Source organism: Periplaneta americana, chromosome 8, assembly GCF_040183065.1.
Source record: "Periplaneta americana isolate PAMFEO1 chromosome 8, P.americana_PAMFEO1_priV1, whole genome shotgun sequence".
Classification (NCBI taxonomy): Eukaryota; Metazoa; Arthropoda; class Insecta; order Blattodea; family Blattidae; genus Periplaneta; species Periplaneta americana.
The window spans coordinates 113467718-113483058 of NC_091124.1; the positions used below are offsets into that span (position 1 = coordinate 113467718).

General features: G+C 32.6%; 1 protein-coding gene across 10 annotated transcripts in view; it reads left to right on the forward strand.

Moving 5' to 3' along the window:
• sws (patatin like phospholipase domain containing sws) overlaps positions 1–15341 on the forward strand; it is a 414790-nt gene that overhangs the window by 117545 nt on the left and 281904 nt on the right. For all 10 annotated transcript variants that reach the window (XM_069833425.1, XM_069833423.1, XM_069833427.1 and 7 more), the window contains 2 exons: positions 1541–1750; positions 2444–2649. In XM_069833425.1, the coding sequence (XP_069689526.1) occupies positions 1541–1750; positions 2444–2649 (416 nt within the window). The remainder of the gene's footprint in view (positions 1–1540; positions 1751–2443; positions 2650–15341) is intronic.

A 15341-nucleotide genomic window follows, 5' to 3' on the forward strand; every position in this document is an offset into this window, starting at 1 on the left:
CTTGCTCATTACTATTGCATAGCCTAATTTTACAGCAAATTAACTCGACGATCCTCTTTCTTCTCAAACCGATCAATTAGGTCACAACATACTGAACAACTGCTACTAGAAGAAGCTAGAGACAAATCTGCATTTGTTTCTAAACTCTCGATATATTTAAAGTACTGTATAAAGAAATATATCTCGTAACACAAAAGAAAAAATAACAGGGACACCTCCAAACAAGAAAAAAATCTAACAACATAAAAGAAAACTTTTACGTAGGGAGAGAAAACTAACAACACGTGACTTAAATTTCTAAAACCAAGAAGAGAGAAAGAGAGAGAATTTCCCAATACAGCCGAAACAGTTGTCAGCGGTGGGTAGGACGTCTCCAAATTCGGCTCCCCTCGCGTGTTCTAGTCAAGTTTAAACCAGCTATCTTATTGGTTGAACTGCTGTTGTCATGGTTACTGGGGAGTAGAGTGATGTAGCCGACTCCTCTCTCCCACTCTCACATAGACACAGCAGGCTGCTAGATGTCGGCTATACATGTTACAGCACTATCTGTTATTTTTCAGTACGAATTATTTGTACTATATACAGTATAGCATGCAGGCATTACCAACTGGATGTGGTCGACTTAATGTAACTTACTGTACATCTTAGTCGTAGTGAATAGTAAAATTAATATAAAAGGAAAAATGTTCGTCATTTGCTGTAACTTGTTTGTGATCTTAATTCAGCTGGAAGTATTACTGCCATATTGTGTTCTGGTAAAATATTAGGAGAGGCACGGCCTCCCTTGCCTCCCCTGAAAACCCGCAGCTGGCACTCAGAAAACTCCGGCGGGATAAGCACTGACTGCTAGTCTAATACACTCAGAAAACTCCAGTGAGATAGGCAACGTCTACTAGTCTAATACACTCAGAAAACTCCAGCGGATAGGCAATATCTACTGCTGTTTGAGATGAAGGTGTGTGTTTAGAGACTATTGATAGAATAGCTGCTTTGGAGTCTTTCAATATAACTGCATTCTTAAATTTATTGATGTGGCATAGAAGATTCCTGAGACTTTCACTTATTGCAGTGATTACAGTTTATATCATATGTGCCTGTTTAATCATTATTTAGCAAGAATTATGACATATTTAATTAAAGTATAAAAAATTTGTATTGTTATTTGAACAAAAGATAATATTTTTCTCTTCTGAACATTTTGTAAATATATTGTATTTCCATAGTCTGGTAATAAGTACAATAATAAGAAAACAGTGTTGTAATACTTTAAATGCATTAATTTTTAGTGTAATTCTTCAGTACTTCTCCTTTGCAAATGTGCAGGTTATCACTAATCCAATAGAAAATTCAGTAATTTGGATATTTACGTATTTCTGTGTATTTTGTTTAAAAGAGAAAACTTAAGGAACATATTCTGTAATGGCTGTATTTAAATGTTATTAAATTAAAACTTCTATTTATAATATTGGTAACCAATGTTATTCTTGTCATGTGCATTTTAATCATGAATTTATGTCAGAATTTTGTATTCTGTTGTCAGGCTCCTGATGTACAGCCAGCTGTAAGTAGTTCAAAACGAAGAGTTGCTACCATTCCTGAACCAATTGATGAGGAAACGTTGATACAGATTGCCACAGAAACATTTGTGAAAGAACTTGGACTAGAAGATGACACTATTTTGCGTGGAGGGAAAGTGGAAATTCGTGAAGTACCTACAGGAACATACCTTATGAAGGAGGAATCCCACAAGGTATGTATATATATATATATATTGGAATTTTGGTTAGTTTTATTTGTTTTACGTGCATTATTTTCATTATATTTTGTAATAATGGTATTACTATGATCCTTACACCAGTTTGCTTGAGCCATATTTTATAGATTCATTTGGGTAGTTTAGCCTATATTATAAATTGTTTTATTCTTTTTTATTGTAATTTATGTGTGATATTTTTTTGGCATGTATTGATATGATTTAGCTTCATACCATTTCATAACAGTTTGATGAGGAGGATCTTTCATGTACAGTACCTTTACTATAAGTTATTGTGTGAAGATTTATGTGACTTATTTCAACACCAACAATTGTTTTCAGTATGGCTTTCCAGAAAATGATGAATGATTATTGATTCTTTTTTTGTATCATGATTGTTTATGTCGAAAATGATACTTATGTGATGTATCCAAAAGCTGTGCAGGATTTTATCTTAAATTCCATACATATTTTATTTGATATGCTATAGAATGAAGAATAAAGTGAGATACTTAATATAAACAGATCATAAACATGTTGAAGAGTACACATATTCTGCGAAATACACAAAATTCCTTCAGAATAAAATTCAGAACATAGTTTTGGTAACCATTTAAAAAAGTATGAAATAATGTAACCATTATCATAGTTTAATTGAAATATTAATGATATGCTTGTATTTATTTGCAGGATGTGGCTTTAATTTATTTGCTGTCAGGGACATTGGTTGTATCTCAGAAGATAGCTGATTCCGGTCAGGAAGTAACAATGTTTGTTGCACATCCGGGAGAAATTGTAGGTGGATTAGCTGTCCTAACAGGAGAACCAAGTTTCTTTTCTATTAGAGCAAAGCATGCATCGAGAATAGCTATGCTATCCAAGAGTACATTTTATAGGTATGTTGTTAATTAAGTAAATCTCTTATTGTGTTCACTTCAGCCTGACAATTTGTCGCTTTTTACCTATAAAAAATCATTCATGAAGTTGATATGTCCTTTTTCAGTTCTTTACCAGGTTGCCTTATTATAATATTCCTGCTTGTACTCATAGTTTATTTGAACTGTAATTTACAAGACATACACAAATAAAATTCTATACTGTTAACAGAAATAAGAATATAAAACCTTGATTTTCTGCATTGCACACAATAGCTGTAAAAAAAATTTTGGATCTTCAATTGAGGCCTTGGAAATATCAGAGGTACTGACTGGGGACATACTTGACCTCGAATGCTCAGAACCGCACAAAAACATGCTTAAAATATAAATCACTCATCACAAAGAAACAGTGGTATGAGTCATTCCCATGCAAAACTCTGCGTCTTACTCACAAGAGACATTTGATTATTGAGCTATTCAAGGTCTAAGAGAAGGGCTTCGGTAATGCAAAGAAGCAGAATATTAATATAATAGGACCAAAAATATACATATTTCAATGTCGTGTCTATATTGCTACATTTCCCTCAACAGTGTCACAAAATCTCTGCTTAAAATAATTGTGATACTTGAACAACAAACTTTTTTTTACTGACTTGATAGTGTTGCTCAGCTATTCAGTCTTCAAATTGCAAGTGTGAAATTTCAATGAAGTAATCAAAGTAAAATGGAACTAAACTATGCATGTATGACTAAAGTCACTTTTTCATATTCAACATCACTGCCACATTCAAGCAGTCCAATGTCAAAAGCAAGACTATTGTATTTTTAAACAATGATACTTGTATGTCATTGTTATAACCTGTCTTTTGCCAAGCATATTTCAACATAGACTTCTACTGTGGTGCAGAAAGTTGATTTTATATCACAAAGTGAAGTGTGATGATCAAATGGCGATCGTGTAACTTTGGAGTTTTTCACATTGTAGTCTTACAAAATCAACGATTTTTCTCATACAGAGCTTATATTACCTAATGAAATGTACAGCAAGAGGTTGGAAATATTTGGTGACATATCTTAGTGTAATATCTTCGTTCAGAAAAGATTCATCTAAAAGAGTATGAACTGTGTGGTTTGACAGGAAATCACACAGCAATTGGCTCTTCTCACTTGCATGTTCACCAAACTTTTCATATGCTCTTTCATCATTTTTTCACTTTTGCTGGTCTCCACATGAATGTTTCGTGGACATGTTGCTTGGAGTTTCTGGAAACATTTGGTCCAAAAGTACCATGTATGTCTTGAAAACAAATATGTAGCTTGTTAGCTAATCGTCACTCATTGCCTTTTGTTAGTCACATAATTTAAAATTAATTTTCAATTTGGTTTATTTCCAGTGTACTTATGATCTTAGTCATTATTTCCAATGTACTTATGGTTTTAGTCATATGTGCATATTGTTCAGTTCCACTTCGTTTTGACTGCTTCTTTGAAATTCCACACTTGCACATTGAAGACTGAATAACTCTGCAACATATTCAGGTCATTAGAAAAAAGTTTGTTGTTCAGGTATCGTAATTATTTTAAGCAGAGTTTTTGTGACACTGTTGATGGGAAATGTAGCAATATAATCACAACATTGAAATATGTGTGTTTTTGTTCCTATTACATTGATATTTTACTTCTTTGTGTTACCAAAGTCCTTCTCTTAGACCTTGAATAGGTGATCATTCAAATGTCTCTTGTGGTAAGGCACACAGTTTTGCATAGGAATGACTCATACCATTGTTATATATTTTTTTTTATGATGAGTGATTTATGTTCTAAACATGTTTGTGTGTGGTTCTGAGCATTGGAGATCAAGTACATACCTTATGAGTGCCTTTTTTTTCCCGAAATTTAGATTTTCACATTTCAGGCTGCAATTAGGATAAGTGCCATGGGACCTCTAAGCATTTCAAATCATAACCAGTATATGACATTGAACAATACTCCACAAGCCTTTGTAGTATTACTTTTTCTCAAATAACACTGTTCCTTATTATTTTTAACTGTGGCCTCAATTATTAATTGCATGTTTAAGTACATTATTTCTATAATGTTGTTGTTTTCTAATGCCAGGCATTTGACATTAAAGTCATTTGACCTCTTGCACTCCAATATTTTTCAAAGTTATTATCATGGTCAGCCACTGAAACACAGATTTTGAGGTGTTCCGAATCCAATTCTTGGTTTGAGTTGCACAATGGGCGGTTAGGGGACTGATATATTCCAATTCCATGCAGGTGTTTGGCCAAACAATCATGGCCTGTTGCCAATCTAAATGCAGCTACAGACGATTTTCGTGGTAAATCGGAAATTAACTGTGGATTATGATGCAGAGAGTTCCATTTTTTCCCCTTGAGATTGTGTTATCAAATTTTGTTTGTTGAAGTCTAAGTATGTAGATTTAATAAATCTTTTCGCAGAGTAATACGTAGATTTAGTAACAGGTCTGTAAGTAGCAGTGCTGCCCTTCTTTGCTAAAGCATTCACATTTTCGTTTGCCAGGATTCCAAAATGGGATGGTATCCATTGGAATACAATTCTTTTATTCAGTGTTATTAATTGTGAGAGCATTTTAGTTATTTCTGCTGTTTGAGATAAAGGTGTGTGTTTAGAGACTATTGATAGAATAGCTGCTTTGGAGTCTTTCAGTATAACTGCATTCTTAAATTTATTGATGTGGCATAGAAGATTTCTGAGACTTTCACTTATTGCAATGATTTCTCCATCAAAACTTGTTGTTCCATATCCAAGAGATCTATAAAGCGAGAAGAGACAGCACGTAACACCTGCACCGACACCTTGTTCTCTGGAGATCAAGGATCCGTCTGTATATAAATGAAGCCAGTTTTGTGGAGGGTACCTAATATTAATGGTCTCTAAAAACAATTGTTTCATTATTTCAGTGTTTACTTCTGATTTCAGTATTTCTTCTGTTAAATTTAGATTATATTCTATATTTAATAGAGTTAAAGGGTTTGGTTTAATTTGTAAGTTTTCTTTTAAATTCGGGATATTGATTTTCTGTTTTAATTCCTGAACCATGGATATAAAACTTTTTTGAGATTTCAATCTACAGAGAGGACTGTATGAATGCCAATTGTTTCCTGGTCATCTGATAAGTTTTTTATATTGAATCAGTGCTTTTTCTTCTATTGTCATTTTGATGCTGTTAATATTAGTGAGGAATCTCATAGAATCTATTGGAGTTGTTTTGTTTCCACCAGTAATGAGCCTGAGAGCTTGGTTTTGAGCATATTCTATTTCTTTTATGAAAGGTGAAGTAATTAAAATTTCTCTGCAGTATGTCAGCACTGGCTGTATAAAAATTTTGTATGTAGTGTTCAAAGTATTCCTAGAGCATCCCCATTTCTCTCCTGCTAGTCTTTTTAGAAAGGAGAATCTTTTACGAGCTTTTTCAGAAATATATTTCAAATGGTTGCTCCATGTTAACTTACTATCGAAAATAACTCCAAGATATTTGGATTCATAAATCCTAGGAAGATGTTGGCCATTGTATTGGATATTGAATTCTCTTTCTTTTTTACCAAGTGAAAATATTTGGTAGTTACTTTTGCTTAAATTGAGTGTCATCGAATTTGATGTATTCCATTCATGTAGTTGATTTAGAATTTTAAGAGCATAATTTTGAATTTTGTCTCTATGTCTGTAAGATCCGGAAGTCCACAAAACTATATCATCTGCAAATTGTGCTTTCTCATGTTTGATTCCTCTAATAGGGAGGGTAAGTTATTTATATAAATATTGAATAAAGTTGTGCTGAGGACAGTCCTCTGAGGTAGACCTTGATATGTTTGTCTGTAACTAGAAAGTGAGTTATTGAATTTAGTGGCAATGAATCTTTGACTAAGGAATTCTGATATCCATCTGAACATATTGCTGGAGATACCTAATTTCTGGAGTTTCAGTAATAATTTATTTCTCCAAACAGAGTCATATGCTAACTGAAAGTCAATAAATATTGCCAAGGTATCTTCTTTGTTGTTAAAACTGTCATTTATTTCTTGGCTGAGATGTATGACTTGTTCATTGGTAGAGTGTAGTTGTAGAAAGCTGGCTTGTTTTGGTGATAAAAGATTTTGGGATTCTAAATACCAAGTTAATCTGTTGGAGATCATGGACTCCATGGTTTTTGCTATCATGCTTAATAGTGCTATTGGTCGATAACTATTAACATCATGAGCAGGTTTCCCTTTTTTTTTGTGAATTTGTAAAATGATTGCTTTTTTCCAAGCTGCAGAAATTGAGGTGTTCCATGATAAATTGAAAATGGATAAAAGTACAGACTTGGCTTTTACCCCCGATGTTTCAAAAATTCGGAATGAATGTTGTCAGGGCCAGGAGATTTTTTGGTTTTTAAATTTTGTATAGCTATAGTTAATTCTTTGGAAGAAAAATTTTGATGAAATATTTCAGGTTGTGTGATATTACTAGTAATATTGTTTTTATTATTTTTATGTAATTCTCTTTTGATAAATTTGTCAGTTTTTTTTTTATATTGGGATGTAATCTGTGAGAGTTTGAGTAGTGTTTATTAAATGCGTTTGCTATATCTCTACTATCTGTTAGCATTTTGTTATTATTTCTATAATATAGCTTTTGGTATATTGTAGTCACTTCAAATATATTCGCCACATGTGAAAATTAGTTTTTAAAAATGGTAGAAATATGAAAAGGCACTAGTTATTTGCAGTAAAATGTATATGACTTGTAGTTTTCAACTGTAAAGGATACCATTAGAGTGAAAGTAATATATGGACAATCACTTTTGAATACAGTAGTGATGTTCATAACTGACTGTTAAAAACAATGAGTATTCCATCCTGTCACCTGATTTTCCCAACTTTTAAATTATTTGTGGTGAGGATTGAATTCTAACTATTATTTAATATATCTGTCCCAACCCATAATATGCCTTATTTTTCCTATATTTTTTTTAAAAGCCAAGTTTCGTTTTGTGTAATTTAAGTCTCTTTTTTTATTTCAGTTACAGAGTTATATTACATTTGAAAATTTATTTGTGTAGGTCATACCATATAAAATCGTCACAAAAAATGTAATTCTCAACCTTTGTATTTTTTGTTTTTACAAAAATTATTCCATATGTAGAAGATGTAATTGTATATAGAAATAGTGGTTTTTAGACTTATTTAGTGACTGGGTTTCAAGGTATCATTCTTTGAAAATAGGTTAATATGTCAAAATTTGATGCATTGACCAGTGTTAAAAGTGTTATATATTTTCAAAACCATTAAAATCACAGTTATAGGACATTGGAAAACTTATGAAGTGAATTTTCGAAGTATATATATCATGACCTGAAAATTTTGTTAAACTTTTCAAGGTCATTCAACATATTTTTGAAAAATAAATATTATTAAAAATTATGTAAAAAATATATACATATCTGATGTATCATTTAATGTGTTAACTATGTTCCAAGTCTAAATTTGAGATGATAATGGGATCAAGACATACAAATTAATAAAGGGTGTCCCAACAAGAACGCTGGATTTAATAAGGGTAATAAATGCAACAAAATAGATAACAGGATAGATAACAGTGCCACTAAACCAACAATAAGACAGTGACACAATGTCTCAACAATATCTTGTTATTGTTGGGCTGGCGGCACTACTATTCTCCTTTGTTATCTGTTTTTGTTGCATTTATTCACATTATTAAATCTGACATTCTTGTTGGGACACTCTTTATATTAAGTACCCTACGGAATTTTAAAACACATTTCCGGGTTGGTTTTGTTGCGCCTACAGTTTTTAAGGTACACAATTCCAATTAAGTAAATGGCGATTGACAGACGAAGGCCCAATATATCCATGACCTTGATTTTGAGCAGTTAACATCACCTAGCAGTATGCGGGATAAGGGAATCTGAGGCACAAATTGGCGGGTCATGGAGCAGCCAAGGCAGTGTAACTCATTGTGAAGTGATAGAATGTTCATAATGGTGTCAAACAATTCGTATCGAACCAGGTTACAATCTCAATTCAGTAACAATCAGCAGTTGATAAGTTAAATTGGACAAATTTGCCAGTGAAGTTGAATGAAGAGGGAAAATTTACAATGTCAAGGCATATGCAACACAAATGAGAGTGGGTGTATAATCAATGGATATCTTATATTCAGCACCCCATCCCAAGAAACGTATTCACGCATAAAACTTGTGACTGTATCTCTGATAACCCTACCCAATTTTTTTATTAAGTTTTTTTATACACACTTTAATGTCTAGGCCATATTGCATGTGCAGGATTTTTATGATAATGGTGATTAAGACAGTAATGAATTATGATATGTAAATATTCAGTTTAGCCATAGATTACATGACATTCGCTTTACAATTGCGGAAAACCTCGGAAAAAACCTCAACCAGGTAACTTGCCCCAATCAGGATTTGAACCCGGACCCACTCATTTCATGGTCAGATGTGCCTACTGTTACTCCACAGCAGTAGACCAAACAAGGGTTATGCCAGAGCCTTCTTTAGTTACAAGCCGGGGCATGGGTAGGTTTGGCAATGCAGAGTGGAGGCGGGAGATTTTAGAGTGATATCATGGATTATATATTTATCCATAGTGATATTGTGTTTGCTCATTGCTTTCGTTATACGTAACGCGTATTTTTTCAATATTACTTCATGCACAAAGGTAAGATCAAGATTCAGAGTAGTGATGTAAATTATTACGGGTTCGAAAATAGTGTTTTATTGCAATCAATTAGCTATACTTCAGAATAAGGCGTAAGTAGGCTACTTACATACAAAGGCTGCCACTTAAAATAATTACAAAAAAAAATATGTTTTTTATTGATAGTACGAAGGTAAATAAATAAATAAATAAATAAAAAAGATATTCCTTGCACCGAAAATAATAAAATCAATAATGCAATAAAGACGTAAGTTCCTACGCAGTATTCGTAAGTTCCATTCAGTTAACAAATTTGCGGCTAGCAAATTGACAATGTTTTGCGACTTAATGGTGTTTCATCTGTGAAAGGTTAGGATATATTTTAATATTATCTTATGCAATTATCTATCGTGTTTTTCTGCAAATATTTCAGATGCCTAGAAAGTGCTGTGTGCCTATGTGTCGTAGCAACTACAATACCAAAACAGATGGTTATGTCACTACATTTAGATTTCCTGTTGATCCTGAACAAAGGCAGAAGTGGGTGAGAAATATAAAAAGAGGCAATTGGGAACCCCAGAAAGATTCTGTAGTATGCATAAAACATTTTTCAAATGACAGTTTTTCTAAAGGTGATAGATACATTGTGTGATTCCAAAGGAAATGTTCTCAGTGAGCTTCTTTCGGATAAATAAAATAATGACGTACTTTCGCAATACCCTATTCCAATCAATTAATCATTATGTGGCTAGTAAATTGACAATGTTTTGCCGCTTAATGTTGTTTCACCTCTGACATGAAAGGTGTAGGATATCGTATGCATTTTAATTTCATGTGATTATGTCGTGCTTTTCTACAAATATTTCAGATGTCCAGGAAGCCAGTTTTAGTTTGAACCTGGCCAGTCACCATAACAATACTGTTATCCTAAATTATTTGTTATAAACTTTTTAAAATATAATTTTAAATAAATATAACTACAGAAAACAAGCTAAGAACGTGAATTATGCAAATAGGCCTAAAATAAAATGTAAACAGAAGAAACTATTGATATTCCTATTATAATAAAAGTATGAGGATGTAAATACAGTTAAGCCAAGTAAAACAATCTATGAAAAAATGAAAACACATCCCTTCAACATAATACGTAACAAAACGCAATATTATCTATTAAGTACATGTATGTATCAATTAGCGTAAACTCAGTGGACTTTAAATCCTGTAAATACGAAACCAACAGTGATTATATGCATCTACAAATTAGAGATAGTTTTGATGTATAGCAGGCATTCCGAATCTACAACAAAACTGCAACATTTATGGGATCGCAAAACAGCTGTTTACAATGACTTTGAAAACCAACGGCGTAACTTTATTGATATAGCAGGTGAGACCCAACAATTTGACTAGAATTCTGATACACACAAACCACAAATAAGAATATAAAAATGTGGCTATACAATATTTAATATTTAATAGAATAGTCAATTACTTTGTCATCCATAACCGTAAAAGTTCCCAAAACTGCAACCATTTTATTTTCATTTATTGTCTTGTTTTTTTATCACCAACACGCATTTAGTTTATAATACATCAACAATTAACGTTTGGTACGACAGTAAACATAATTCCATCGACACACACTTATATTGTAACATTAATTTACATTGAAAATCGGCACTTGCACAAACACGTGTACTGTATGGTCAGCCTCCGGGTGACAGTTAATTACAGTGTTGTCGACGTATGGCCCCGGCTTGTAAATAAAGAAGGCTCTGGTTATGCACATTAGTTCTTTTGGCTTTCGGTTAGCTTTTTTAAGAATAAGCATAAAGAAATGTAGTGCTTTCCAGGCTATCCTTGTAATATTAGTGACTTTTTTCAACCAGTTTGTTACTAAAATGTATACAGTACCTAAGTGTTTACTTGTGGCACTGGTGATCCATTTAATTGGTATGCAAGACGAATTTATTTTTGTATTTTACAGAAGGATACATGTTGATTTACTTTTGCTCACATTGATTTTAATTTTATTTGTTGTAGTCCAGTTTTCAATAATGTCAAGATAGTTTTGCAAGGCGGTGATATAAGATTTATCACTAATTTTTTCTATATATTATACAGTCATCCACAAATAACCTTGCCTGAGAAGTGACATTTCTATTTATATCCTACAATAATTTTCAGTAAATATTTTGCACAGAGAAGCTATTATACATTTAATTTTACTTCTGAGACCAGTGAAATATATGCCAATTTTATTAGAAAGGTGCATGTATAATTATCGAATAGCATGATGTTATCTGCAACAAAAAATAAGAGGCATCTGTGGCTCCTAGAATTCCATTAGAGTAACACGTTCATTGTCCACTCAAAGTTGTATTTCTCTTTTGAAGCGTAAAAGAGAAACTCTAAAAAATTATGTCAGAAACAAAGAAAGGCACCATCCAAATATGCGGGATGATTAATTTAATAATGTTATTACCAGGACTTGAAAAAAGCAATCATATGTAATGGGTGGAGAAAAAGAAAGACTTTTTAATTGCGCTTCTATAGTTCGACAATGCTGACTATTCAGAGTTTTGCCTGACAGGTGAGCCACCATAAATTCCTTAAAGTCCTAGTTATTACTGAAGCCAAATGTGTGTCTATTGTCAAGAGTCTATTTTATTTATACTTGTTAAGACCTCATTCATAGACTAGTTACCACTTTCAGTTTTGATACTACATACATTGAAATTAATTTATTAATATTCGTCTTCTTTATATATTTATATTATATGATTCGGTATACCTTCATAACACATCTCATCAACAATACTCGATAAAGAGTTAAATTAGCTTCCATGCTGCATTGTATTTATTTTGTCATGTTTCTATATTCACTCCTATGCCTTTATATATAATACTTACTTGCTTACTGGCTTTTAAGGAACCCGGAGGTTCATTGCCGCCCTCACATAAGCCCGCCATTGGTCCCTATCCTGAGCAAAATTAATCCATTCTCTATCATCATATCCCACCTCCCTCAAATCCATTTTAATATTATCTTCCCATCTACGTCTTGGCCTCCCTAAAGGTCTTTTTTCCTCCGGCCTCCCAACTAACACTCTATATGCATTTCTGGATTCGTCCATACGTGCTACATGCCCTGCCCATCTCAAACGTCTGGATTTAATATTCCTAATTATGTCAGGTGAAGAATACAGTGTGTGCAGTTCCTTTATGTATAATACCGGTACATATATTATTTTCTTAAGATTTGGTTACTTTATAAACAGTATGTTAGTGCAAGAACTCTTTTTTTCATATTTAATAATTTTGGCATGTGTCAATAAATATGCTGAGGCCTCTGTCTCTCTGAATTACTCTTTTTAAGACTGACTGGAAACATATTCCAAATTTATATTTTAAAAAAAGTATTAAAATATCCTTACTATTTAAAGCATAACAATTCCCGAAATAATCATCCTACATTAAATTAAGGTAAAAATTATTCATTCTATCGCTTGTAACAATACCTTTATGGTGCTAATAAATTAAGAAATAATTTACATCCAACAGATTTATTTTAAAATGACCTGCAGTTATTATTTTGAATTTTATTGTACAGTTTCCCTAGAAAATAATGAGAGGATTGAATATTCCAAAGTCTCAGATGTAAAGAACTGCGCATGATCGGAGACCAGAGCACTGATACACAAGATAACGAATATTGAGTTACTTAAATTCAGACTATTTGGTTTGTTACGAGCATCGTTCCGAAATTCACTTCAAAAACTGCAAAAAATATGGTAATATGACGTAAATAATAGATAAATATAAATCGTGTAGTTAAATCGACATTGGACTTTCATGACTAGATTGACACTCTGTACAGAAAGCAAAGCTTTCTTGTCGTTTCAATAGGTCAGACGGTAAGACTTATGTGTGTTGTGTAAAAGAGTGCGAGTTCGGTTCTTAGTCTATACAACGATTTTTTTTTTCTTTAAATAGCTAAATAACATTGAAATATAGTTTTACAAAGACCTGAGATTAAGTGTTAATGATCGCAAATAATACAAAATTACAAATTATAATATTATAAAGTTAATCTAATGAATGCATTTACACCATATATATATATATATATATATATATATATATATATCTATATATATATATATATATAAAACAGTATAAACTAACAATTAGAATGACGTTAAAAATATTCCTAAGCCAATCAGACAAACTTTTCCAAGGGTTTAGTCTTTAGGCCTATGCCATTTGTTGAGTAATTATTGCAATATTTTATTAGTAGCTTTCCCATATGTGTAAGAAATGCACTAGTATAAAACAGTTTTTGTTAAAAGTGTGGCTTTGGACTATTTCGTTCTCATCCCTTCAGTTGATTTTAACTATTTTATCTACGTATTTGCAATAGTGTTTAATTTAATGTGCATTAAATTTTATTCATGTTATGATTGAATGAAAAAGCACTGTTGCATTTATTAACTAATTAAATATATTAGGCCTAATACTAATTGAAGAGTTTGCGGGAAAAACGATGAATGTCACAGTTTTCTTAAGGTTGATGTCATTAACCAATTCAATGGATTACTGCGAAATTTAATGTTGTTCTTATGAAAAATGGTAAAAAGGAGAATTATCACCATGAATACAGTAATCCTTTCCTTTATTTTCTATAGGAACAGCACTACATCTTGCAGTTATAGACTCAATTAGATCATGATGTAATCCTTAATAGAAATGTGACATTCATTGTTTTTCCCGCAAGCTCTTCAATTATAAAATGCATCTGTTAAATAACGAATTACAGTATCTTTTGCAAAATCTTGAATGTTTAAGTAGTCAATAATATTTATGAACTATATACAGACGTGGACAAATTATTAGCAAAACTCACTATTTTATTGTATAATTATACAAAATTTGACTTTTCAATTTTGACTGCAGTTGATATTTTTACATGCTTCTGAGTACTATAATCAAAAACATGTTAACAGTCGTCTAAATTGAAAAGTCACATTTTGTAAAAATGTATCACAAAAATCGTACATTTTGCTAATAATTTGTCCACGTCTGTACTATAAGGCATTAAAAAACAGGAGACATTTCGGTTGTACAGTGGAACCGACATACTACCGTACTCTTATGAGCTACCGAGACTAGACAGTGACATTAGCAGCAGTCCAGAATTTAGATCCCACAGCAGGCATTTGCATCCGGTACAGAGAAGCAATGATATTTTGTGACCTGAGCTATGTTGTGAAATCGTGGCCTTAAGTGGCTGTCTTCTTCGTGATCCTTCTTCTGGTCTTTGTCCTTGTCGTGGTTCTTGTAACAATTCTTGTTGTATTTGTCATGGTACTTATCATGGTTTTGGTCCTTATTGTGGTTCTTTCGTATTCGTAGTCGTGAACCATATCATAATCGTTATTGTAATTCTTGTCTTGGTGCTTTCCGTTGTCCATGTTGTCATCATTATCGTAGTTCTTGTCGTTTTTCTTGTGATTCTTATCGTCATCTTGTTGCTTTTGTTGTAGTCCTAATCATGGTCTTTGTTGTCTTTGTCATGGTTTTAATCGTGACCTTGGTGCTTGTCATAATGCTTGTCATGGTCCTTGTTGTATCCATGTTGTAGTCCTGATTATTATCCATATCATGAAGCATGTCCTGATCCTTACTGCAGTCATTGTTATTCTTATCTTTGTGTTCGTCCATTTCGTGGTCCTATAATGGTCGTTGTTTCTTTTTCTTGTAATACTTGTCATGGTCATTATTGTTGTCCAAGCCATGGTGTCTAATTGCGATCATTGTCGTGGTGCATGTCATGGTCCATGTCATGATATTTGTCGTGGACCTTGTCCTTATCGAGGTCCTTATAGTGATCTTTGATGTCTTTGCTATGGTCGTTATTGTGGTCATTGTTTCTCTGTTATGGTTATTCTCTGCTTTGTTGGGGTCCTTATCACAATGCTTGTTTTCATTGTAATGGCC